This window comes from Salvelinus namaycush, chromosome 5 (assembly GCF_016432855.1).
Source record: "Salvelinus namaycush isolate Seneca chromosome 5, SaNama_1.0, whole genome shotgun sequence".
In the NCBI taxonomy this organism is placed as follows: Eukaryota; Metazoa; Chordata; class Actinopteri; order Salmoniformes; family Salmonidae; genus Salvelinus; species Salvelinus namaycush.
The window spans coordinates 63,623,563-63,651,195 of NC_052311.1; the positions used below are offsets into that span (position 1 = coordinate 63,623,563).

At 43.2% G+C, this 27,633-nt stretch overlaps 1 protein-coding gene across 1 annotated transcript; it reads left to right on the plus strand.

Moving 5' to 3' along the window:
* Positions 1-1,155: 1,155 nt before the first annotated feature.
* On the plus strand, positions 1,156-25,376 carry LOC120048694 (solute carrier family 2, facilitated glucose transporter member 3-like). Its single transcript, XM_038994850.1, has 11 exons — positions 1,156-1,251; positions 1,775-1,949; positions 15,580-15,684; positions 16,098-16,258; positions 18,238-18,478; positions 18,742-18,904; positions 19,822-20,009; positions 21,635-21,739; positions 21,881-21,982; positions 23,941-24,144; positions 24,312-25,376. Exons 2-11 carry the CDS (start codon positions 1,926-1,928, stop codon positions 24,543-24,545), a joined length of 1,527 nt encoding a protein of 508 aa, XP_038850778.1. The 5' UTR covers positions 1,156-1,251; positions 1,775-1,925; the 3' UTR covers positions 24,546-25,376.
* Positions 25,377-27,633: the final 2,257 nt, after the last annotated feature.

Below are 27,633 nucleotides of genomic sequence, written 5' to 3' on the forward strand. Positions count from 1 at the left end.
AGCCCACCTTACTGAAGCATATATCACTCCTTGGCCTATTCCTCTGTGCTGGCACAGATCTACTCCTCACAGGCATACCAATGGAAGTAGGGGTGCTGAGGGTGCTGCAGAATAAAAAATACTAATGTAACTTTTTTTTGTTCCACAAAATTAGTGCACTGGGCCTTTAATAGTCCTGTATTAGTGGATATATCCATCTGCAGAACCAGTTAGAGCAAAAGGATTTGTCCAGCAAAAGGCCTGGATCCACTTTCTCCAAGAATCTAACTCCCACTGGGCAAAACTCATCTTTATCATAACCATGTCCATCAATGCAAGGCTCAGCTTGCGAGATCCTCACCACACCTTCCACCTCACTTAAATCTCCCTCATTCACTTCCAGTTCACTTCCAGAACTCGGTCTGGTGGACAGCGCACCCTGTTTGTATTTGACTCCAGACTTCTTCTACACACCATCTTCATCTTCATCAAATTCCAATTCAGCCTCTGCTTTCTCCATGTCCATCAATGCATGTCCATCAATGCAAGGCTCAGCTTGCGAGATCCTCACCACACCTTCCACCTCACTTAAATCTCCCTCATTCACTTCCAGTTCACTTCCAGAACTCGGTCTGGTGGACAGCGCACCCTGTTTGTATTTGACTCCAGACTTCTTCTACACACCATCTTCATCTTCATCAAATTCCAATTCAGCCTCTGCTTTCCTCATTCTCTTCGACCTCTTCTTCCTCTTTTTCCTCCTCCATTCCTCCTTCGAAATCCACCTTTCCGTATCCCTGTCCCAATATTTTTCTCCTCCTGGCTTTGCTAGCGGCCAGGTGGCATCCCGATGTAACTCCATCTCATAATCGTCTTGCTCAACTCGAAAACATGTCTTCTAAAGGCACCGACATTTTGAGAGAATGGGCAGGGGCACAACTCCCAACCAGCCTACACTCTCCTCGAACTTTCTTTCAGACATGATCATGCCTTATGCCTGCCAGGCGCTGTTCAGGGCTTAAATGCCCCACGAGCGCAATTATTTGGTAAAAAAACTACGTGCGCTTTTACGTGTAGGAGCAAGCATGACCAGGGCGCGTAGGATGTCGGCAAAGCTAGGGAACGTGCGGACAGACTTGTGCCACTATGGTATATAAGTCGGTGACGAGAGAGGGAGGGGAGCAAGTGCTGAACATTCTTCTAAGCATACAGTTCTAGATAACGGACTAAAGGGAGATACGATAACCTATTTGGCACCAAACAGGAATTACGGTAAAATAGCCTATATCGTTTTACTATTGTGAAGTTAGCAAACATTTGTATTTGTACATTTAGAATGAGAAGGGATGTATTTATAGACATAGATTTATTTATAGACTTTAGTCAATAGTAGTCAACAGGAGGATGCTCTGTCAGAATTAGTGGGGTATAGAATAGAATAGGATGAAATGTAATGTATGCATGAAAATTAAACCTGTATCATCACCACTTTCGTAAAATACATCATAATGTCAATATCAATCTAGGGAAACGTTGATTTCTTTCTCATTTGAAAATTAGAGTTGAAACTGATGGTGAGATGAGGGAGGAAGGAAGAGAAAGAGGGAGGGTATAATCATCATGTCTTTTGCTGCTCAAGCCAGATAGTCTACAGTACAGTAGAGGTTGAATTTGTGCATCCACAGGTAAAATATACTCTGCTGTCTGAGCAGCTGCTAGGCTTGATGTGTTTCAGGTGTTTTAGTTCATCACTTCTAATGTATTAAAATGCTTCTGTTTTTATTTTTCTCTGCAGGTGGTTCCTCTGCAAACTGCTGTTTGGACTGCCTACATTGTTTACCTTGCAAATGAGAGCCTAGTTTTGGAAGGAGAAACTCAAACAAACTATTTAACTTGGAGTTATTTGATCTTTCCTGAGGAAGTCAGACAGTGAAACATAATTCAAGATGGAGAATATGGAAGATGGGAAGGTAAGCAACACATTAGGTCTGTCATCATCTCTTTTCTCACATCTTCTCACATCTAGTATTCTCCAGTGCTTGACTTGGACTGAAATAGGTGCTGGTACTCATTTTGGGTGCTGGTACTATTTATATTTCGATGCAGGAACTCCACAATACTTTTGCGATAATATTCTATACAAGGTGCAGGAACTCAAGCAGTAGTAATTTTGAGGTGCTGGTACTCAGCTCTGGTGAGCTACTGCCCAAGTCGAGTACTGGTCTTCTCACAGAGTTACTGATTACATCATATGATTTTATTCATTTATTCATGTTGCTTCTTTTTGTTGTTGTTGCAATTACAGTTTTTAATGTTTCCTTCCACAACATAACAATGCAATTGAATTACATCACCATTTGAACCACATTAGTTACTCTACCGTCACACCAGTTGTGCAACAGTATTTCTACTACTACTCTTCTCCTCCACCTCTTTGTACATTATACATTAATTTATCTCTGGTGACTATTTCATAAACAATCCTCATCCACCAGCACTGTTTCCTGGGGAAGAGTAGAGCAATGTTTCCCCCCCCCCCTGTCTTTGTCTCCCTACCTTTAATGAGTCAGTCAGAGAATGGTATTTACAAGGAGACGGGTAAGCACTACTTTTCCTCTCTGGTATGTAGAAGAACAGGGGTTGGGGTGGAAGGGAAGTGGGAGAGGAGAGCGGAAAGAGAGAGAGGGGGGATAGAGAAGGAGAAAGGGGATTGGCGGATGCTACAGATACAGGTGGCGTGTCTGAACTTGAGCGGGTCTGTTTTATTCTCTGGCCTGTACCTGCATGTAGGACTAGGAGAGACAGACAGAATGAGGGAAGAGAGAGTAATATGTAGTAAGGGGGAGGTTTAGGAAATGATGTGTGAGGTGAGAGAAAGGAGTAGAAAGAGTCATATGATAGAGGGAGCAATAGCAATAGTAATAGTGTGACAGAGGGATAGAGTTATAAGCCCTTGTAAACAGTAGCTATGTGGAGATTATCCATTAGGCCTAGATTGGCCATCAGACCGCCCCTGTCACGCCCTGACCATAGAGAGCCTTTGTTTTTCTATGGTATAGTAGGTCAGGGTGTGACTGGGGGGTTTTCTAGTTATTATCTTCTATGTGGGGTTCTAGTTTAGCCCCCGACACTATGTTGGTGTTTGGTATGATTCCCAATTAGAGGCAGCTGGCTATCGTTGTCTCTAATTGGGGATCATATTTAAGTAGTATTTTTTCCACCTGTGTTTTATGGGATATTGTTTTGAGTTAGTGCATGTAGCACCTCTGTAGTCACGGTTCGTTGTTAGTTTATTGTTTTTTGTTTTGCTAAGTTTCACTTTCTAATAAATTATGGGGAACTCAACATCCGCTGCGCCTTGGTCCGATAATTATTCCAGCGAACGTGACTGAATATCCCATCAAACCAGGACCAAGCAGCGTGCCCAAAGAGGGAAGGATTTCTGGACATGGGAAGAAGTGATGGGGAGATGTGAAACCCTTCCTTGGCGACAGACGGAAAGGAGATTATGGAGGACAGCGACGACGACAGGGTTCGCGGCAACAGAAAGCCCAAGGACAACCCCAAGTTTTTTTTTGGGGGGGGGGGGGGACATGGAGCCTGGCGGCTGAGCAGAGGGAAGAGCCAGAGACTGTCAGGGAGGCAATGGCGAAGTTGCGAGAGAATGAGATGAGAGAGATGTTGTGCAAGTGTGTTCTGCTCAACATCCGACCAGAGGATCCGGTTAGCAGTCTGGTGCAACCTGTGCCGGTTCCACGCTTCTGGCCTCAAGTGCACCTCTCCAGTCCGGTACGTCATGTGTCTCCGCCTAGCACTCTCCCTGAAGTGCGTGTCCCCAGTCCGGTACGTCCTGTGCCTGCTCCTCGCACTCTCCCTCAAGTGCGCCTTCCCAGTCAGGTACGTCTTGTGCCTGCTCCTCGCACTCTCCCTGAGGTGCGTGTCACCAGTCCGGTACCACCTGTGCCGGCCCCACGCATCAGGCCTCCAGTGCGCCTCCCCAGTCCAGAGCTTCCTGCGACGGTCCCCAGTCCAGAGCTTCCGGCGACGGTCCCCAGTCCAGAGCTTCCGGCGACGTTTCACAGTCCGGAACCTCCTGAGACGGTCCACAGTCCGGAACCTCCTGAGACGGTCCACGGTCCGGAACCTCCTGAGACGGTCCACGGTCCGGAACCTCCTGAGACGGTACACGGTCCGGAACCTCCTGAGACGGTACACGGTCCGGAACCTCCAGCTCCATGGCCGGAGCCTTCCCCTGCGCCGATGCCCAGTCTAAGCACGGCGTCCAGTCTAGCTCCAAGGCCAGAGTCTTCTTCTGCGTTGGTGCCCAGTCCAGGCACAGCGTCCAGTCCTGCTCCATGGCGAGAGCCTTCCCCTGCGCCGATGCCCAGTCCAGGCACGGCGTCCGGTCCAGCTCTATGGACGGAGCCTTCCCCTGCGCCGATGCCCAGTCCAGGCACGGCGTCCGGTCCAGCTCTATGGCCAGAGCCTTCTCCTGCGCCGGTGCTCAGTCCAGATATGGCGTCCAGTCCTGCTCCATGGCAGGAGCGTTCCTCTGCACTGATGTCCAGTCCAGATCTGGTGTCCAGTCCCGCTCCATGGCAGGAGCCTTCCTTGATACTGAGGTCCAGTCCAGGCACAGTGTTCAGCCATGGCTGGATCCACGGGATGAGCGGGTTCTTCGGCCTGCACCAGAGCCGCCACCAAAGATGGTGGATCCGCGAGCTGAGCGGGTTCTTTGTCCCGCACCAGAGCCGCCCCCGATGCTGGCGGATCCGCGGGATGAGCGGGTTCTTCGTCCATCACCAGAGCCGCCACCGACACTAATCACCCCCCCTACCCTCCCCATTTGTTTCAGGTTTTGCGGCCGGAGTCCGCACCTTTGGGGGGTATACTGTCACGCCCTGACCATAGAGAGCCTTTGTTTTTCTATGGTATAGTAGGTCAGGGCGTGACTGGGGGGTTTTCTAGTTATTCTTTTCTATGTGGGATTCTAGTTTAGTTTTTCTATGTTGGTGTTTGGTAGGATTCCCAATTAGAGGCAGCTGGCTATCGTTGTCTCTAATTGGGAATCATATTTAAGTAGCATTTTTTCCACCTGTGTTTTATGGGATATTGTTTTGAGTTAGTGCACGTAGCACCTCTGTAGTCATGGTTTGTTGTTTGTTTTGTTCTTTCTTTGTTGTTTTGCGCGTTTTTCAAATAAATATTACGTGGAAACCATATCGCGCTGCAGTTTGGTCCGATAATTATTCCAGCGAACATGACACCCCCCCCATGATGAACCCTGTGACCTCAGATCTCCATACATTGACTTAGCAACACAAGGCTTTCCTTATTCTCTATCATTTACATAAAGTGCCCCTAACAACACTGCTAACCTAGTCATGATTACACTCTTAACCACTCTAAAATACAGATGGATTGGATGCTTATTGTTACCAGATGCTTCTTCATATGGTTGCCTAGCTACAACATGGCTTGTCTTTTGAAACAGGTTGCACACTGTTGGTTGTCTTTCTCTTCTTTGTGGCTGTTAGGCAATGAGACTTTCCTACCAACCGTTGATGTGAAATTGAGCTTCTTGTCAATTGCATGTCACTCACTGACCATGTTGTTACACTACATGACCAAAAGTGTTTGGACACCTGCTTGTCGAACATCTCATTCCAAAATCATGGGCATTAATATGGTGTTTGTCCCCCCTTTGCTGCTAGAACAGCCTCCGCTCTTCTGGGAAGGCTCTCCACTAGATGTTGGAACATTGCTGCGGGGACTTCCATTCAGCCACAAGTGAGTGAGGTCGGGCACTGATGTTGGGTCGATTAGGCCTGGCTCGCAGTCAGTGTTCCAATTCATTCCAAAGGTGTTCGATGGGGTTGAGGTCAGGCCTCTGTGCAGGCCAGTCAAGTTTTTCCACACCAATCTCGACAAACCATTTCTGTATGGACCTCGCTTTGTGCACAGGGGCATTGTCATGCTGAACAGGAAAGGGCCTTCCCCAAACTGTTGCCACAAAGTTGGAAGCACAGAATCGTCTAGAATGTCATTGTATGCTGTAGTGTTAAGATTTCCCTTCACTGGAACTAAGGGGCCTAGCCCGAACCATGAAAAACAGGCCTAGACCATTATTCGTCCTCCACTTATCTTTACAGTTGGCACTATGCATTCGGGCAGGTAGAGTTCTCCTGGCATGCACCAAACCCAGATTAATCCGTCAGACTGGCAGATGGTGAAGCGTGATTCATCACTCCAGAGAACGCATTTCCACTGCTCCAGAGTCCAATGGCTGTGAGCTTTACACCACTCCAGCTGACACTTGGCATTGCGCATGGTGATCTTAGGCTTGTGTGTGACTGCTCCGCCATGGAAACCCTTTTCATGAAGCTCCTGACGATCAGTTATTGTGCTGACGTTGCTTCCAGAGGCAGTTCGGAACTCGGTAGTGAGTGTTGCAACCGAGGACAGACCATTTTTACACTCTAGGAGCTTCAGCACTCAGCGGTCCCGTTCTGTGAGCTTGTGTTGCCTACTATTTTGCGGCTGAGCCCTTGTTGCTCCTAGACGTTTCCATTTCACAATAACACCACTTACAGTTGGCAGCTCTAGCAGGGCAGAAATTTGACAAACAGACTAGTTGGAAAGGTGGCATCTTATGACGGTGCCAAGTTGAAATTCACTGAGGTCTTCAGTAAGGCCATTCTACTGCCAATGTTTGTCTATGGAGATTGCATGGCGGTGTGCTCGATTTTATACACCTGTCAGCAACAAGTGTGGCTGAAATAGCCAAATATACTAATTTGAAGGGGTATCCACATACCCCTTCATACTCATGTGACACACACACACACACACACACACACACACACACACACACACACACACACACACACACACACACACACACACACACACACACACACACACACACACACACACACACACACACACACACACACACTGACATAAATGCACATGTCTATATAGGTTTGTGTAAAACAAGTTGTGCTTGTCAACAAGCTTTACAGGCTTTTTAGTATAGTACAGTATGTGTGGTATACACACACTCAACCATGCTACTCACTTTTTATTATCTATGAGTCACTTTAACCCTACCTACATGCACATATTACCTCAATTACCTCGACTAACCTATACCCCCGCACATTGACTCGGTACCGGTACCCCCTGTATATAGCCTTGTTACTGTTATTTTATTGTTGCTCTTTTATTTTTTACTTTTTTAATACAGTTTATTTAGTAAATATTTTCTTAACTCTTTTTTTTTCTTAAAACTGCATTGTTGGTTAAGGGCTTGTAAGTAAGCATTTCACTGTAAATGTGACAAATACATTTGATTTGATTAGACACACACATACTGTAGTATTCTGCACTGTCACACACTGTGCTCCTTACTCACTCAGCTACTCCCTTATTTAGTCATGTTATGAACTGTGACGGTATTCAGTACAGTAAATGATGTGCTCACACACTCTTTCTTGCTGTCTTACTCAACATTAAAGCTGGAATCCTTAATGGTCAAACTGACACGTCACAAAACACACATCACGACAAGAGAGACACCACAACACTACAGAAATAGAGACCTAAGACAACCTAACCTAACCTAAGACAGCAACACATGACAACACAGCATGGTAGAAACAAAACATGACAACAACACGGTAGCAACACAACATGGCAGCAGCACAACATGGTAGCAGCACAAAAAAATGGTACAAGGATTATTGGGCACAGACAACAGCACAAAGGGCAAGCCCCTCACCTCCACTTCGTCAACAAAAACAATAACAACGGCCGTGGAGCAGACAGGGGCGCTGATTCCTCTACTGCAGTTTCCATCTTTAACATGTCTGTGCAGATTAAATATGAAGGCCTACGTCTATTAAAGAGATACACTCACCAGCCTGTCCTCCAGCCCGTACCTCTGGAGACAGTCAAAACACACTCACCAGTCTGTCCTCCAGCCCGTACCTCTGGAGACAGTCAAAACACACTCACCAGTCTGTCCTCCAGCCCGGACCTCTGGAGACAGTCAAAACACACTCACCAGTCTGTCCTCCAGCCCGGACCTCTGGAGACAGTCAAAACACACTCACCAGCCTGTCCTCCAGACCGTACCTCTGGAGACAGTCAAAACACACTCACCAGCCTGTCCTCCAGCCCGTACCTCTGGAGACAGTCAAAACACACTCACCAGCCTGTCCTCCAGACCGTACCTCTGGAGACAGTCAAAACACACTCACCAGCCTGTCCTCCAGCCCGTACCTCTGGAGACAGTCAAAACACACTCACCAGTCTGTCCTCCAGCCCGTACCTCTGGAGACAGTCAAAACACACTCACCAGCCTGTCCTCCAGCCCGTACGTCAGGAGACAGTCAAAACACTCTCACCAGCCTGTCCTCCAGTCCGTACCTCTGGAGACAGTCAAAACACACTCACCAGTCTGTCCTCCAGACCGTACCTCTGGAGACAGTCAAAACACACTCACCAGCCTGTCCTCCAGACCGTACCTCTGGAGACAGTCAAAACACACTCACCAGCCTGTCCTCCAGACCGTACCTCTGGAGACAGTCAAAACACACTCACCAGCCTGTCCTCCAGACCGTACCTCTGGAGACAGTCAAAACACACTCACCAGCCTGTCCTCCAGACCGTACCTCTGGAGACAGTCAAAACACACTCACCAGTCTGTCCTCCAGACCGTACCTATGGAGACAGTCAACACTTGGTGACTTGCACAACATCTGTTTTACACAAACCTATAAAGACTTACATCATCTCATGGTGATTATTATTTTGAAGGGGACCCTGTTTCACCGTCTTTACATATCTTACTTCACTTGTAGTAGGCCTATTCATTTAGTTTTCATATTGTTTTAGATGACTGGGTATTGTAATGTCACAAGGCCAGAGTGTCCTTCCTAGGGAAATACAATATGCCTGATTAGTACTATCACAGAACATAACACTTTTATCAGTGTAACTTGGGTAATGAAACCCTTTGAGAATTTTATTCTTATGGCACCGGCGTCTGTGTTTTTAGTGTTAGCCCAGGTTACCTCCGTATGTAGTCATTCTGTGTCAGTTGGTCTTTGATTTGAATTATGTTCCAGAACTAGGCCTCTTAATTATGCCTCCTACACATACAGTACCAGTCAAAAGTTTGGACACACCTACTCATTCAGTAAAAAAAAAAAGTGTACTATTTTCATAATCAAAACTATGAAATAACACACGTAATCATGTAGTAACCAAAAAAGTGTTAAACAAATCAAAATATATTTTATATTTGAGATTCTTCAAAGTAGCCACCCTCTGCCTTGATGACAGCTTTGCACACTCTTGGCATTCTCTCAACCAGCTTCATGAGGTAGTCAGTCACCTGGAATGAATTTCAATTAACAGGTGTGCCTTGGTAAAAGTTAATTTGTGGAATTTCTTTCCTTAATGCGTTTGAGCCAATCAGTTGTGTTGTGACAAGGTAGGGGTGGTATACAGAACATAGCCCTATTTGGTAAAATATCAAGTCCATATTATGGTAAGAACAGCTCAAATAAGCAAAGAGAAGTCCATCATTACTTTAAGACATGAAGGTTAGTCAATCTGGAAAATTTCAAGAACTTTTAAAGTTTCTTCAAGCGCAGTCACAAAAACCATCAAGCGCTATGATGAAACTGGCTCTCATGATGACCGCCACAGGAAAGGAAGACCCAGAGTTACCTCTGCTGCAGAGGATGAATTCATTAGAGTTAACTGCACCTCAGATTGCAGCCCAAATAAATACTTCACAGAGTTCAAGTAACAGACACATCTCAACATCAACTGTTCAGAATAGACTGCGTGAATCAGGCCTTCATGGTCGAATTCCTGCAAAGAAACCACTACTAAAGGACACCAATAATAAGAAGAGACTTGCTTGGGCCAAGAAACACGAGCGATGGACATTAGACCGATGGAAATCTGTCCTTGGGTCTGATGAGTCCAAATTTGAGATTTTTGATTCCAACCACTGTGTCTTTGTGAGACGCAGAGTAGGTGAACGAATGATCTCCGCATGTGTGGTTCCAACCGTGAAGTATGGAGGAGGAGGTGTGATGGTGGGGGGGTTCTTTGCTGGTGACACTGTCAGTGATTTATTTAGAATTCAAGGCAGACTTAACTAGGATGGCTACCACAGAATTCTGCAGCGTTACGCCATCCCATCTGGTGTGCACTTAGTGGGACAATGACCCAACACACCTCCAGGCTGTGTAAGGGCTACTTGACCAAGAAGGAGAGTGATGGAGTGCTGCATCAGATGACCTGGCCTCCACAATCACCCGACCTCAACCCAATTGAGATGGTTTGGGATGAGTTGGACCGCAGAGTGAAAGAAAAGCAGCCAAAAAGTCCTCGGCAAATGTGGGAACTCCTTCAAGACTGTTCGAAAAGCATTCCAGGTGAAGCTGGTTGAAAAAATGTCAAGAGTGTGCAAAGCTGTCATCAGGGCAAAGGGTGGCTACTTTGAAGAATCTAAAATCTAAAATACATTTTTGGGGCCTCCTGGGTGGTGCAGTGGTCTAAGGCACTGCATCGCAGTGTTAGCTGTGCCACCAGAGACTCTGGGTTCGAGCCCAGGCTGTCGCAGCCGGCCACGACCGGGAGGCCCATGGGCGGCGCACAATTGGCCCAGCGTCGTCCGGGTTAGGGAGGGTTTGGCCGGCAGGGATATTCTTGTCTCATCGCGCTCTAGCGACTCCTGTGGCGGGCCGGGTGCAGTGCACGCTGACCCGATCGCTAGGTGTACAGTGTTTTCTCCGACACATTGGTGCGGCTGGCTTCCGGGTTGGATACGCGCTGTGTTAAGAAGCAGTGCGGCTTGGTTGGGTTGTGTTTCGGAGGACGCATGGCTCTCGACCTTCGCCTCTCTCGAGTCCGTGCGGGAGTTGTAGCGATGAGACAAGACAGTAACTACTAACAATTGGATACCACGAAATTGGGGAGAAAAAGGGGGTTCAAAAGAATTATATATATTTATATATATTTTGATTTTTGGTTACTACATGATTCCATATGTTATTTCATAGTTTTGATGTCTTCACTATTATTCTGCAATGTAGAAAATAGCAAAAATAAAGAAAAACCCATGATTGAGGAGGTGTGTCCAAATTTTTGACTGGTACTGTATATTAGGACCGTTATGATAAAGCAACGATCAGTTTTCCTTTACATTCCTGTACACACGTAGCCTATAGCTCATAACATTAAGACAAAGGAGATGATCGTGGACTACAGGAAAAGGAGGGCTGAGCATTCTCATCGACAGGGCTGTAGTGGAGCAGGTTGAGAGCTTGGTGTCCACATCACCAACAAACTATCATGGTCCAGCCACACCAAGACAGTCGTGAAGAGGGCACAATAACGCCTATTCCCCCTCAGGAGACTGAAAAGATTTGGCACGGGTCCTCAGATACTCAAAAAGTTCTACAGTCGTGGCCAAAAGTTTTGAGAATGACACAAATATTAATTTCCACAAAGTTTGCTGCTTCAGTGTCTTTAGATATTTTTGTCAGATGTTACTATGGAATACTGAAGTATAATTACAAGCATTTCATAAGTGTCAAAAGCTTTTATTGACAATTACATGAAGTTGATGCAAAGAGTCCATATTTGCGTGTTGACCCTTCTTTTTCAAGGCCCCTGCAATCCGCCCTGGCATGCTGTCAATTAACTTCTGGGCCACATCCTGACTGATGGCAGCCCATTCTTCCATAATCAAAGCTTGGAGTTTGTCAGAATTTGTGGGTTTTTGTTTGTCCACCCGCCTCTTGAGGATTGACCACAAGTTCTCAATGGGATTAAGGTCTGGGGAGTTTCCTGGCCATGGACCCAAAATATCGATGTTTTGTTCCCCGAGCCACTTAGTTATCACTTTTGCCTTATGGCAAGGTGCTCCATCATGCTGGAAAAGGCATTGTTCATCACCAAACTGTTCCTGGATGGTTGGGAGAAGTTGCTCTCGGAGGATGTGTTGGTACCATTCTTTATTCATGGCTGAGTTCTTAGGTAAAATTGTGAGTGAGCCCACTCCCTTGGCTGAGAAGCAACCCCACACATGAATGGTCTCAGGATGCTTTACTGTTGGCATGACACAGGACTGATGGTAGCGCTCACCTTGTCTTCTCCAGACAAGCTTTTTTCCGGATGCCCCAGACAATAGGAAAGGGGATTCATCAGAGAAAATGACTTTACCCCAGTCCTCAGCAGTCCAATCCCTGTACCTTTTGCAGAATATCAGTCTGTCCCTGATGTTTTTCCTGGAGAGAAGTGGCTTCTTTGCTGCCCTTCTTGACACCAGGCCATCCTCCAAAAATCTTTGCCTCACTGTGCGTGCAGATGCACTCACACCTGCCTGCTGCCATTCCTGAGCAAGTTCTGTACTGGTGGTGCCCCGATCCCGCAGCTGAATCAACTGTAGGAGATGGTCCTGGCGCTTGCTGGCCTTCCTTTGGCGCCCTGAAGCCTTCTTCAGAACAATTGAACTGCTCTCCTTGAAGTTCTTGATGATCCGATAAATGGTTGATTTAGGTGCAATCTTACTGGCAGCAATATCCTTGCCTGTGAAGCCCTTTTTGTGCAAAGCAATGATGTCGGCACGTGTTTCCTTGCAGGTAACCATGTTTGACAGAGGAAGAACAATGATTCCAAGCACCACCCTCCTTCTGAATCTTCCAGTCTGTTATTCGAACTCAATCAGCATGACAGAGTGATCTCCAGCCTTGTCCTCGTCAACACTCACACCTGTGTTAACGGGAGAATCATTGACATGATGTCAGCCGGTCCTTTTGTGGCAGGGCTGAAATGCAGTGGACATGTTTTTTGGGGATTCAGTTAATTTGCATGGCAAAGAGGGACTTTGCAATTAATTGCAATTCATCTGATCACTCTTCATAACATTCTGGAGTATATGCAAATTGCCATCATACAAACTGAGGCAGCAGACTTTGTGAAAATTAATAGTTGTGTCATTCTCAAAACTTTTGGCCACGACTGTACAGCTGTACCATCGAGAGCATATTGACTGGTTGCATCACTGCCTGGTATGTCAACTTCTCGGCCTCCGACTGCATGGAACTACAGTGGGTAGTGCGTACGGCCCAGTACATCACTGGGGCCAAGTTTCCTGCCATCCATGACCTCTATACCAGGCGGTGTCAGAGGAAGGCCCTAAAAATGGCCTAAGACTCCAGCCACCCTAGTCATAGATGTTCTCTCTGCTACAGCAAGGCAAGCGGTACCGGAGTGCCAAGTCTAGGTCCAAAAGGCTTCTTAACAGCTTCTACCCCCAAGCCATAAGACTGCTGAACAGCTAATCAAATGGCTACCCTGACTATTTGCATTGACCTCAATTATGTACATATTACCTCTACTAACCTGTGTGTGTGTGTAATATTATATTAACTAATATAATCCATCAGTTATACCTTAACTGCAGTGCAATAAAACATTAACTAGAGTGTAATAGTGCAACTTAATGTTAAGTGTTATCCACCCAGCTTTATATCCTATCATATCCTATTCTGTTGCTGACAGTAGCATGAAACCATGAAAACAATATCTTGCTTTTCTTCTGGCTAGTCTTTTCTCCCTAGCAACTGGACCTGCGTTAATCTTTTGTCTGTGTCGTGCAGCCTTCTCCTTATTAGACAACGGCATCTACAGTATAAAGATAATGTGCCTTGAAAATACCTAAAAATGCCATAAAATTGTTTTAAATTATAATATTCAGTATTCATACAACAATTAAATCTGAATTAAATTAAATGATTAATTGTTGTAAACTTGTGAAAACATGGGATAACAAAGCTACTGTCATTCAGCATAATGGGTGACATTGTGGTATAACATTAAACTTTTGTTGTGCTGAAGGACAAAAGCGTGATACTGAAGGATGGATTTCATACATAAACATATTTAACAAGCAGTTCCTTGGCCACCTATATAAAGTAATGACCTTGACCTAAAAATATTATCCTTACTTTTCATATTTAATATTGCCTTTTATAAATTCATAACATTAAAAGTATGTTTTCTGTGTTGTACTGAAGGACATGCGTTTTTGGTACAAAGGTTACTAGAGGTTGAAAAGGTGAAATCATCAGAGGTTTACTCACCTCATCACATTGATAGAGGGTCTTCAATGGGTCTTCTTTGTAATGTCACACACTGTCACATGATTACCTTTAAAATGGCTTTTTACCTTTGTGATACTGAATGACATTGATGAAGAGCAAAAGTCCAGACAAAAGTTATTCAAGTTTTAAAAATATTTTTTAGATACAGTATGTTGTCCATTATTCTATATATTGTTGCAAACACACACAATTATGCCATGAGTGTTCATTTATATTTTTAGGATGAATTTCAAACTTTTAAAAACACTTGTCATTAGAATTTTAACCCGGACAGTTACACTGAAGGACATTTTGACACTTTAGAGCTCAATAACTCCCTTAATATAATAGTTTGCAACACAAATATTTCTAGGTCAAAAGAAGGGTAAGAGTTGAGTGATTTAATATTATATTTATACATATTTCTCTTTTTATGTTGAATGAATGGCCTTCGAACACCAAATTTAAACGTCTCGTCTTTGGCCCATCTATGTGTAATAGTGTGTGTCATAAAGAGTAGCCTACCTTTGTGTAATAATAACTGATATACTGTCATGTCACTTTCCTATAGCCTACATTCTCTGTAAAAGAGATGTGGTATTTGAGATGAGTAGGTTTTGGTCCTTTAAAAGAGACCACATCAAACAGGGGTTCTTTCCCTGGTCTGGCCCAGGGCTTTGTATTGCAGACTTTCATTATAACCAATCCGCTTGGTGCTGCTATGTTGCCCAGCTTTAAATGTGACAACTGACTATCATTCACCAAAAACCCACAGCTAAAAAGAAAACATCTTCATGCCAGATGTATTCACTTGGTATTTGTTTAAGTAGTAGTTAGTATTAGTATATTAACGCATATTGGACTGGTATAACAGCCGAACCCCATACAATAGGCCTCAACAGTAGAATAAAGTAGCATAAATCCATAGTAGCATAGAGTCTCTATTCTTCTCACAGTTCATCCTCAAGACTCCGGGTCGATCAGGATTACGAAACATGGTTCCATTTCCACTGCTTTGTAACACTTAGGCTAGCGTGGCAGTGTAGACAGTGACAGCTTGTGAATGCTCAGAGAGAAAGCAGAAGAGAGGGAGAACAATCACAAACAGAATGGTTCTTTGTGTATTTTCTACTGTCACTGGGAACAACAAGAGCCTTGTGGGCCAAGACACTGGCTATGACACTGGCTATGATGACAATGACAGAATTATTGTACACTACATCTCCATCCATATGCATTAGACCAGTGGATATCTAATTTCCTGTTTCTCTCTCTCTCTTGCTATCCTTTTCTCTGTCACTTTCTTGTTATCTGTTTCTCTCTCTCTTTCTATTATTTTAACACCCCTCTCCCTCCATCACTCCCTCTCTCTCCCTGTTTTCACTCTCCCTCTCTCTTCCTCCCTCTATCTCTCCTCCATCCCCAGAAGAAGAAGGGAGTGACCTGTTACCTCCTCTACTGCATCACTACAGCCGTCATCGGCTCCCTGCAGTTCGGATACAACACTGGAGTCATCAATGCCCCTGAGCAGGTGTGTGTGTGTGTGTGCGTGTGTGCGTGCGTGCGTGTGCAATACGGGAGTGGTCATAATGGTCCATCATTATTAATGTATTATTTATTCAAAAAGGATTGATACCTCCTTTTATAATCAACTTAGCGTTGTGTCATACTAGTCACCCCCCCCCCCCCCCCCCCCCCCACCCCACACACACACACATACTCACACGGAGTTGGATAGATGTGCTGTTTTCAACTTTGTCTCCCCCTTGTGGGCAGTCAGTGGCAGTACTCATGTGTATTGACTATAACAGTCAGGGCTGGAACAAATGCCTGCACCTTCTGTATATCTCCAGGACTAGGATTTTAGACCACTTGTCTAAATCCTCAGTGATATTCCCACCCTTTAACCTCTGAAGGTTCTAAGTCTGTCATCTCCACTCTCAGAAACTGCGACGGTTCTTCCAGAATGTGTCTATGGATCGTTATGGAGACCCCTTCTCCTCTGGGACTAACACCATGGTTTGGAGCTTCGCTGTGGCCATCTTCAGTGTGGGGGGCATGGTTGGGTCCTTGTCTGTGGGGGTCATGGTGGACAGGTTTGGGAGGTGAGTTAAGGACTAATGATACAAAGCAATGCAGATGTACAGTAAATGTGTGTGTGGAAGTGGTTTTGTATCTGTAATGACTTTGTAGTGTTTTATTTTATTTTATTCCCAGCACCACAATGAGAGGTGTGCGGCATGTAAATATTTGCTCTCAAAGATGAACCAAGGGCCCTTAGTCGATTCTGTGCTGTAATGTTAATTGAGTCTGTAATGTTAATTGAGGCTGTAATGTTAATTGAGGCTGTAATGTTAATTGAGGCTGTAATGTTAATTGAGGCTGTACTGTTAATTGCGGTCTTACCTCCTAACTAGAGGTCGACCGATTCTGATTTTTCAACGCCGATACCGATTATTGGAGGACCAAAAAAAGCCGATACCGATTAATCGTCCGATTTTTATATATATATTTGTAATAATGACAATTACAACAATACTAAATGAACACTTATTTTAACTTAAAATAATGCATCAATAAAATCAATTTAGCCTCAAATAAATAATGAAACATGTTCAATTTGGTTTAAATAATGCAAAAACCCAGTGTTGGAGAAGAAAGTAAAAGTGCATTATGTGCCATGTAAAAAAAGCTAACGTTTAAGTTCCTTGCTCAGAACATATGAAAGCTGGTGGTTCCTTTTATGAGCTGGTGGTTCCTTGAAGACATTAGTCTTCAATATTCCCAGGTAAGAAGTTTTAGGTTGTAGTTATTATAGGACTATTTCTCTCTATACCATTTGTTTTTCATATACCTTTGACTATTGGATGTTCTAATAGGTACTTTAGTATTGTCAGCCTAATCTCGGGAGTTGATAGGCTTGAAGTCATAAACAGCGCAATGCTTGAAGCACAGCGAAGAGCTGCTGGCAAATGCAGGGAATTGCTGTTTGAATGAATGCTTACGAGCCTGCTGCTGCCTACCACCACTCAGTCAGACTGCTCTATCAAATCATAGACTTAATTATAATATAATAACACACAGAAATACGAGCCTTAGGTCATTAATATGGTAAAATCCGGAAACTATAATTTTGAAAACAAAGCGTTTATTCTTTCAGTGAAATACGGAACCGTTACGTATTTTATCTAACGGGTGGCATCCATAAGTCTAAATATTGCTGTTACATTGCACAACCTTCAATGTCATGTCATAATTATGTACAATTCTGGCAAATTAATTACGGTCTTTGTTAGAAAGAAATGGTCTTCACACAGTTCGCAACGAGCCAGGCGGCCCAAACTGCTGCAAATACCCTGACTTTGCTTGCACAGAACGCAAGAGAAGTGACACAATTTCCCTAGTTAAAAGAAATTAATGTTAGCAGGCAATATTAACTAAATATGCAGGTTTAAAAATATATACTTGTGTATTGATTTTAAGAAAGGCATTGATGTTTATGGTTAGGTACACGTTGGTGCAACGACAGTGCTTTTTTCGTGAATGCGCTTGTTAAATCACCCGTTTGTCGAAGTAGGCTGTGATTCAATGATAAATTAACAGGCACCGCATCGATTATATGCAACGCAGGACACGCTAGATAAACTAGTAATATCATCAACCATGTGTAGTTAACTAGTGATTATGTTAAGATTGATTGTTTTTTATAAGATAAGTTTTATGCTAGCTAGCAACTTACCTGGGCTCCTTGCTGCACTCGCATAACAGGTAGTCAGCCTGCCACGCAGTCTCCTCGTGGAGTGCAACGTAATCCGCCATAATCGGTGTCCAAAAATGACGATTACCGATTGTTATGAAAACTTGAAATTGGCCCTAATTAATCGGCCATTCCAATTAATCGGTCAACCTCTACTCTAACCTGGCCTCATCTCACCTCACTTCATCACTCTTTATTTAGCAGGCCATTCATGTTTCTAACATCACACATTTTTCCTCCCACTTTCTTTCTTTTCTTTCCCCTTTTCCTATCCTCTCTCGCTCTCTCGCTCTCTCGCTCTCTCGCTCTCTCTCTCTATCTCCCCAGGCGTAAGTCCATGCTCCTGGCCAACGTACTGGCCCTTCTGGGTGGAACTCTGATGGGTCTGTCCAGCCTGTGTAAGTCCTTTGAGATGGTCATCATTGGCAGGCTGGTCATTGGCGTGTTCTGTGGCCTGTGTACGGGACTGACGCCCATGTACGTGGGAGAGCTGGCCCCCACGCACCTCAGGGGGGCCTTCGGCACCCTCCACCAGCTGGGAGTGGTCATTGGCATCCTGGTGGCACAGGTACCACAGAGAGGACCAGGCACTGGGTTCACTTTCATTTAGGTTATTTTAGTTCAAACTCTACTGAGTTTATTGTAATTAATTGAACTTAATGTTATTGAGGTCAACTGAATTAAATGCTGTTCATTTCACTGAATGTAATTGACTGATCTCCTTTTTCTGTACAATCAAGTCAGTTAAATCTGTTTTAGTTTGAGCATGACTCTTCTACTACCTTAAGCTTTAACCCTGGCCATCCTGTTGTCCCTCTCTCTGCTCTGTAGGTCTTTGGTCTGGAGTTTCTGCTGGGGTCAGACTCCCTGTGGCCCCTCCTGCTGTCCCTGACGGCCATCCCTGCTGTGGTGCAGAGCATCATGTTGCCCTTCTGCCCAGAGAGCCCCCGCTACCTCCTCATCAGCCTCAACCAGGAGGAGGAGGCTCGCAAAGGTCAGGGAGAGGAGACATGTTACTGATCATATTACACATAGGAGATGTTACTGATCATATTACACATAGGAGATGTTACTGATCATGTTACACATAGGAGATGTTACTGATCATATTACACATAGGAGATGTTACTGATCATGTTACACATAGGAGATGTTACTGATCATGTTACACATAGGAGATGTTACTGATCATATTACACATAGGAGATGTTACTGATCATGTTACACATAGGAGATGTTACTGATCATATTACACATAGGAGATGTTACTGATCATATTACACATAGGAGATGTTACTGATCATATTACACATAGGAAATGTTACTGATCATGTTACACATAGGAGATGTTACTGATCATGTTACACATAGGAGATGTTACTGATCATATTACACATAGGAGATGTTACTGATCATGTTACACATAGGAGATGTTACTGATCATATTACACATAGGAGATGTTACTGATCATATTACACATAGGAGATGTTACTGATCATATTACACATAGGAGATGTTACTGATCATATTACACATAGGAGATGTTACTGATCATATTAAATAAAGGAGATGTTACTGATCATATTACACATAAGATATGTTACTGATCATATTAAATAATGGAGATGTTACTGATCATATTAAATAAAGGAGATGTTACTGATCATATTAAATAAAGGAGATGTTACTGATCATATTAAATAAAGGAGATGTTACTGATCATATTAAATAAAGGAGATGTTACTGATCATATTGCACAGCACTCATTAAGGTGACTTTTTTATTTGACTGTTTACTTAGAAACTATGTGGTGTAAAAGTAATTACATGACAATTACTCTGTTGTTTATTTGGGATTCATTAGTATCTGAAATTACCTAGTATTTAAAAAATATCTTGCCCTCCCTCCAGCCCTGGTGCGTCTGCGTGGCTGTGAGGACGTAAGTGATGACATCCAGGAGATGAAGGAAGAAGGGATGAAGATGGCCATGGAGAAGAAGGTCACTATTCCAGAACTCTTCCGCTCGCCAGCCTACCGTCAGCCAATCATCATCGCCATCATCCTGCAGCTCTCCCAGCAGCTCTCTGGCATCAACGCGGTGAGTAGACTACAACTCCCACAATGCAACATAATTAGGGCCAGGAGTTATTCCATACTACATAATCGAACTAGGAAAAACATTAGGGAAAAGCCTTTAAGAAGGACAGAGTTTTTCCTTCTCTTAATCCATGACCCCTGATCTAACAATACATGACAGTTGGAAGCAATATGGTGGAAACCTATCCAGCCCTTTTATAAATTAGTAATGAAGGAAAGGAGATGAGGAAAGAGAAGCATAGCCACATATTTCAAAAGAATAAGTTCTCAATGAGCCTTTCCAGATAAAGTTATTGCGTATAAGCATATGTAGTAGGACGTGTAATGTTGCAACTCTCACAGTTCTACAGAAGTCACAGTTCAACGTTAGAATACTGAAACTAAATGATTCAGTGAAGAGATGCCAACATACAGAGACTGTCAAGGCACCACCTCCTCTTCAGCCCAGAGGCTGAGGAAGGAAGCGCTTGATTAAGTGGAATGGATGTAGCATAATAACATGACTAGCGAGATGATCACCCTAAGATCTAATGGAGATTGTCTGTTGATAAGGTCAGTTAACCTGGCTGTCAGTCTGAGTTAGCGTTAGCCAAGTTTATCCTGACTCAGACAGACCCAGGTTAAAGGTCAGTGCAATGACCTTTAGACTGGGCCTAATTCAGACGGATGTTAGAGGGCCCTTTTACTGAACAATGTGTATGTTTCATATGATTGTGTTTTGCTTTTCGTGTTTTGTGTTTGCTTTCATGTATTTTGTAATTGATGTGTATATAGATATGTATAGTGAAACTGTTGTTTATTGATGTGTATATAGATATGTATAGTAAAACTGTTGTTTATTGATGTGTATATAGATATGTATAGTAAAACTGTTGTTTATTGATGTGTATATGGATATGTATAGTAAAACTGTTGTTTATTGATGTGTATATGGATATGTATAGTAAAACTGTTGTTTATTGATGTGTATATAGATATGTATAGTAAAACTGTTGTTTATTGATGTGTATATAGATATGTATAGTAAAACTGTTGTTTATTGATGTGTATATAGATATGTATAGTAAAACTGTTGTTTATTGATGTGTATATAGATATGTATAGTGAAACTGTTGTTTATTGATGTGTATATAGATATGTATAGTAAAACTGTTGTTTAGTGATGTGTATATAGATAGATATGTATAGTGAAACTGTTGTTTATTGATGTGTATATAGATATGTATAGTAGAACTGTTGTTTATTGATGTGTATATAGATATGTATAGTAAAACTGTTGTTTATTGATGTGTATATAGATATGTATAGTAAAACTGTTGTTTATTGATGTGTATATAGATATGTATAGTAAAACTGTTGTTTATTGATGTGTTCATGCAGGGCTCATCTGCTAAAGAGACAGTGGTCTCAGCATGACTCCCTTCTTAAATAAAGGTTACATAAAACAATTATAAATCCAGCATCAATCAAACCCAGATGGCCACAGAACACAGTGAAACAACAGCCCTCTCTCTGTCTGTAGGAGTAAACATGGGTCAACAACAACTAGATTTAACTAGATACATATCCTCATATTGGTTATGAATGTAATCAACAACCTCTCCCTCTCTCCTACTTCCTCCTCAGGTATTCTACTATTCGACAGGTATATTTGACACTGCCGGGGTGACCCAGCCCATCTACGCCACTATAGGAGCTGGGGTGGTCAACACTCTATTCACAGTGGTGTCTGTAAGTATTTTAACACATCAAGTGTCAAGTATAATAATACAGAAATAGTACAGTTTGATAGTGCACTACTCTTGACCAGATTCCAATATGAAATGTAATACCCTTGGACACATTCTAAGCACTTCCTTGTTTGATTCACAGCTCTTTCTGGTGGAGAGGGCGGGACGAAGGACCCTGCACCTTATCGGATTGGCTGGAATGGCTGTCAGTGCTCTGCTCATGACCATCTCCCTCGCATTGGTGGTGAGTTTGAATCTCGGCTGTCCATCATTTCAAATGTCAAGAACCCGACAATAACTATTCTTGTCACACCATAAATATCCTTGACTGGATTTTATTCCACTGCTTAACATTAAAAATTATCCGCCGCCATTGTTGCAACCCCTATTACTAGCCTGTTCAACCTCTCTTTCGTATCGTCTGAGATTCCTAAAGATTGGAAAGCTGCCGCGGTAATCCCCCTCTTCAAAGGGGGAGACACTCTAGACCCAAACTGCTAGAGACCTATATCCATCCTGCCCTTCTAAGGTCTTCGAAAGCCAAGTCAACAAACAGATTACCGACCATTTCGAATCCCACCATACCTTCTCCGCTATGCAATCTGGTTTCCGAGCTGGTCATAGGTGCACCTCAGCCACGCTCAAGGTCCTAAACGATATCATAACCGCCATCGAAAAAAGACAGTACTGTGCAGTCGTCTTCATTGACCTGGCCAAGGCTTTCGACTCTGTCAATCACTTTATTCTTATCGGCAGACTCAACAGCCTTTAATGACTGCCTCGCCTGGTTCACTAACTACTTCTCAGGTAGAGTTCAGTGTGTCAAATTGGAAGGCCTGTTGTCCGGACCTCTGGCAGTCTCTATGGGGGTGCTGCAGGGTTAAATTCTCAGCCCGACACTTTTCTCTATATATATCAATGATGTCGCTCTTGCTGCGGGTGATTCCTTGATCCACCTCTATGCAGACGACACCATTCTGTATACATCTGTCCCTTCTTTGCACACTGTGTTAACAAACCTCCAAATGAGCTTCAACGCCATACAACACTCCTTCCGTGGCCTCCAACTGCTTTTAAATGCTAGTAAAATGAAATGCAGGCTCTTCAACTGATCGCTGCCTGTACCCACGCGCCCGACCAGCATCACTACTCTCGACGGTTCTGACTTAGAATATGTGGACAACTATAAATACCTAGGTGTCTGACTAGACTGTAAACTCTCCTTCCAGACTCACATTAAGCATCTCCAATCCAAAATGAAATCTAGAATTGGCTTCCTATTTCGCAACAAATCCTCCTTCACTCATGCTGCCAAACATACCCTCGTAAAACTGACTATCCTACCGATCTTTGACTTCGGCGATGTCATTTACAAAATAGCCTCCAATACTCTACTCAGCAGATTGGATGCAGTCTATCACAGTGCCATCCGTTTTGTCACCAAAGCCCCATATACTACCCACCACTGCGACCTGTATGCTCTTTTTGGCTGGTCCTCGCTACATATTCGTCGTCAAACCCACTGGCTCCAGGTCATCTATAAGTCCTTGCTAGGTAAAGCTTTGCCTTATCTCAGCTCACTTGTCACCATAGCAACACCCACCCGTAGCACACGCTCCAGCAGGTATATTTCACTGGTTATCCCCAAAGCCAACACCTCCTTTGGCCGCCTTTCCTTCCAGTTCTCTGCTGCCAATGAAAATCACTGAAGTTGGAGACTTATATCTCCCTCACTAACTTTAAGCGTCAGCTGTCAGAGCAGCTTTCCGATCGCTGCAGCTGTACACAGCCCATCTGTATATAGCCCATCCAACCAACTACCTACCTTATCCCCATATTTGTTTTTGTTTTTCTGCTCTTTTGCACACCAGTATTTCTACTTGCACATCCTCATCTACACATATATCACTCGTGTAAATTGCTAAATTGTAATTACTTCGCCACTCTTGGCCTATTTATTGCATTACCTCCTTACTTCATTGGCACAGACTGTATACAGATTTTTCTATTGTGTTATTGACTGTACGTTTGTTTATCCCATGTGAAACTCTGTGTTGTTGTTTTTGTCGCACTGCTTTGCTTTATCTTGGCCAGGTCGCAGTCGTAAATGAGAACTTGTTCTCAACTGGCCTACCTGGTTAAATAAAGGTGAAAAAAACAAACTTGTTTGATCCCTCCATTCCCTCCCTCCTCTCTGAGTAGAAGACCAACACGTCTCTGAGCTACCTGGCCATCGTGGCGGTGTTTGCCTTCGTGGCCAGTTTTGAGATGGGCCCAGGTCCTATCCCATGGTTCATAGTTGCTGAGTTGTTCTCCCAGGGGCCTCGGCCTGCAGCTATGGCCGTCGCTGGCTGCTCCAACTGGACCGCCAACTTCCTGGTTGGGCTGGGCTTCCCCAAACTGGAGGTTGGTTCTTCTTCCTCATCCTACCCCTCTTACTACAGACACCTATGTATATGTATCAAGATACATCTGCAGGCCTCAAAGCTGAATGAATGGGATTGGCAAAAACATCAGACAAACTTTACAGCTTAGATTGTGTTACTCTCTAACCTCCTCTCTCTCCTTTACAGGAGCTGTGTGGTCCTTACGTCTTCATCATCTTCATGATCTTCCTCATCTTCTTCTTCGTCTTCACCTACTTCAAAGTTCCGGAGACCAAGGGGCGGACCTTTGACGACATTGCCAAAGGATTCGCCGGCACTGCAGGAGCACAATCTCCTCCCCCAGAGGGTATGGTCACCCTGCCCGTCTCCCCGACGACGGAGAAAGTCCCAATGGTTGAGTTTCCGACGGAAGAGAAGTAAAAGAAGTGATCGTCAGCGAATCCGTAGATAGTGTAACAGTTAGAGAACAGGGTTACAGGGTTAGACAAGCCCCTTGTGCATAGATACTGTAGTGTAGGGAGTTTAAAACAAAACGTTTTTTGTCCATTTGAGGTTGAATTGGACTTTTAAAGTGCAGGACTAGAGATATGCACTGTTGTGGAGAGGAGCTTCCATATGAAATAGCAGCTTAGTGTTGGGGTGTGTGTATAGTGTGTGTTGGGAATAGGGTTGGGGATGATCATGCAGGCATCATGAGAGTGCGTGTCAAAGAGAAGTTATGTTTACTGTGTGTCAGTGTGTGCATGTGTGTGTGCCTTCAGTCATTTTCTTTTAAACTGCCTAAAGTATTTATTACTGTAAGTTATTAATGATCATTTGTAATGATCTTTTACCAATGCCCAAGTAATTTATGACATTTATTTTTAAGTGACTTACGTCATAGACGCCAATCATTAATTAATCAATGACAATTTTTTACTGTACTTTTTAATGATTGACATTACAATAAAAACCTTTATAGTATTAGCATTTAAGAGGATAAACATTCCAACAAATATGTTCAGTATAAACTTCCAGTATTGTCCTTCACTTGGGTGAAAGGGTATTAGGATTTGGGTTGATGTGTACTGAGGTCAGTGGGTTTGGGAGTACAGTACGGGAACCTAAAAAGGGTTTCATCTGAAATCCTCTCTGCCTGGTGTATCCTAACCTAGCCTATCTGTCTCTCTGCCTGGTGTATCCTAACCTAGCCTATCTGTCTCTCTGCCTGGTGTATCCTAACCTAGCCTATCTGTCTCTCTGCCTGGTGTATCCTAACCTAGCCTATCTGTCTCTCTGCCTGGTGTATCCTAACCTAGCCTATCTGTCTCTCTGCCTGGTGTATCCTAACCTAGCCTATCTGTCTCTCTGCCTGGTTTATCCTAACCTATCTGTCTCTCTGCCTGGTGTATCCTAACCTAGCCTATCTGTCTCTCTGCCTGGTGTATCCTAACCTAGCCTGTCTGTCTCTCTTCCTGGTGTATCCTAACCTAGCCTATCTGTCTCTCTGCCTGGTGTATCCTAACCTAACCTGTCTGTCTCTCTGCCTGGTGTATCCTAACCTAGCCTATCTGTCTCTCTGCCTGGTGTATCCTAACCTAGCCTATCTGTCTCTCTGCCTGGTGTATCCTAACCTAGCCTATCTGTCTCTCTGCCTGGTGTATCCTAACCCAGCCTTTACTTCTCTGGAGCCTGACTACATACAGTACAGGCTTCCAATGCCTGGCTGGCCTATCATAGCTATGCTAATGAGGAGTTCAGTAGTAACATTACTTCAAGTCTCCAAATAGTACATCAAACATAGATTCTGGGTTTGGCCAGTATGATAGTAGAATTATTTGACAGCATGATAACAGTCTCTTCAAGACAGTTAGATTGAGAGAATGTGTGGAGGAACTTTGAAGAATCTCAGATGTACTCCAATTCATGGGGCGGCAGGAAGCCTAGTGGTTAGAGCGTTGGGCCAGTAATCAAAAGGTCGCTGGATCGAATCCCTGAGCTGACAAGGTAAAAATCTGTCGTTCTGCTACTGAACAAGGCAGTTAACCTACTGTTCCCCGGTAGGCCGTCATTGTAAGTAAGAATTTGTTCTTAACTGACTTGCCTAGTTAAATAAAAAATGTATGTATCAGATAGGGGTAGAGGCAATATATAGAGCAAAGCCATTCAACCCCTATGGAACAATGACATTCAACTAGTACTTGGAAAGTCTATATTGACCTCAGTATGATGTATAGCGGCTACACAGTTTTTGGAGTGAGATCTCACAATCTACTAAAGACAACCGCGTGTAACATGAGCTGTGATTGCTTTGTGTGTGAAGACTTCTATATATTCTATATATCATAGAATTAAGCCCTCTACCAAATAGAATTTATCATAGACTAGATCTAACCTTTATATTTTTAATCAGACCGTTTCTAAGAGTGAATTTCTAGTCATTTTAACAACCTACCAAGTGTGAAGTATATGATCACAGTAGAAGACGATATATGATTTTCTAGGAACATAGATTTGTTAGGAACATCCTGAAAATAGTTGTTCCAACAAGGTGTCTACCGTTAAATGAGAGTATATACCAACCCTAAAATAATAGTATTTATTGTGACAACAACAGTGTCTAAAAATCTTGAAACTTCAGTGGTGTAATATAGTATTGTGATTGTGGAGTCTTGTGTAGGTTTTGACCAGGTTAGTTGTTGTTATACATGGCTGTAAGTTATTTCTACTATATTGTAGCTAGTGTACATTCCATAATGGTGGCAAATATCTTCTCTGTGTCTCATACAGTATCTACTAATACTTTTCTGTTGTATTATTACTCATGTGATGTTGTTACTCATTGATAACTGAGCACTTTTCTACCTTTTGGCCTAAAACAACATTTGACCTATCATCACTTTGGCAATCTGGCTTTTCTTCGATGGTTGTGAATGTGGTGTGTACATATACAGTATGTTAATATGTGTCTGTTACAAAATACATTCCTGTTATGATAGCTTTCCTCATAGAATTCATAACTCATTTCATAATGTTTCTGGCACTGCTGCTTGCACTCTGCACATACTACTGAATGTTGCTATGGTGATGTACTCTACCATTCTCTGCCATACATATTGTGCTAACATGATGTTAATGTGTATATTATGAATGCAGTGGTTCAATGGGCGCTCTTGTGTATTAATTAATTGTCTTAGTATGTAAATGTTCCACTGTACAGGAGATTTTTTTTCTTCAATCATTTTGAATTTTAACAACCTAGAAAGTTAAAGACAAGCCTCCCTCCTCGTCCACTGTACATAAAAAAACCTGACGCACCACATCCCTACAAAACCCGCAGTGTGTATATGAGAGAGAGAGAGAGAGAATATTTTTTTTATTTTTTTTTCTTATTATGTTGTAATAAAGAGTCACTCAAGCTTTGAGCAACTAAAATAAAATATGCTTTTATTTTAAAGGGAATCTGTGACTATATTTTTGTGCCATTGAAAAATCCGAAGAGTCTTATATTCTCAGTTGGTTTTTTTTC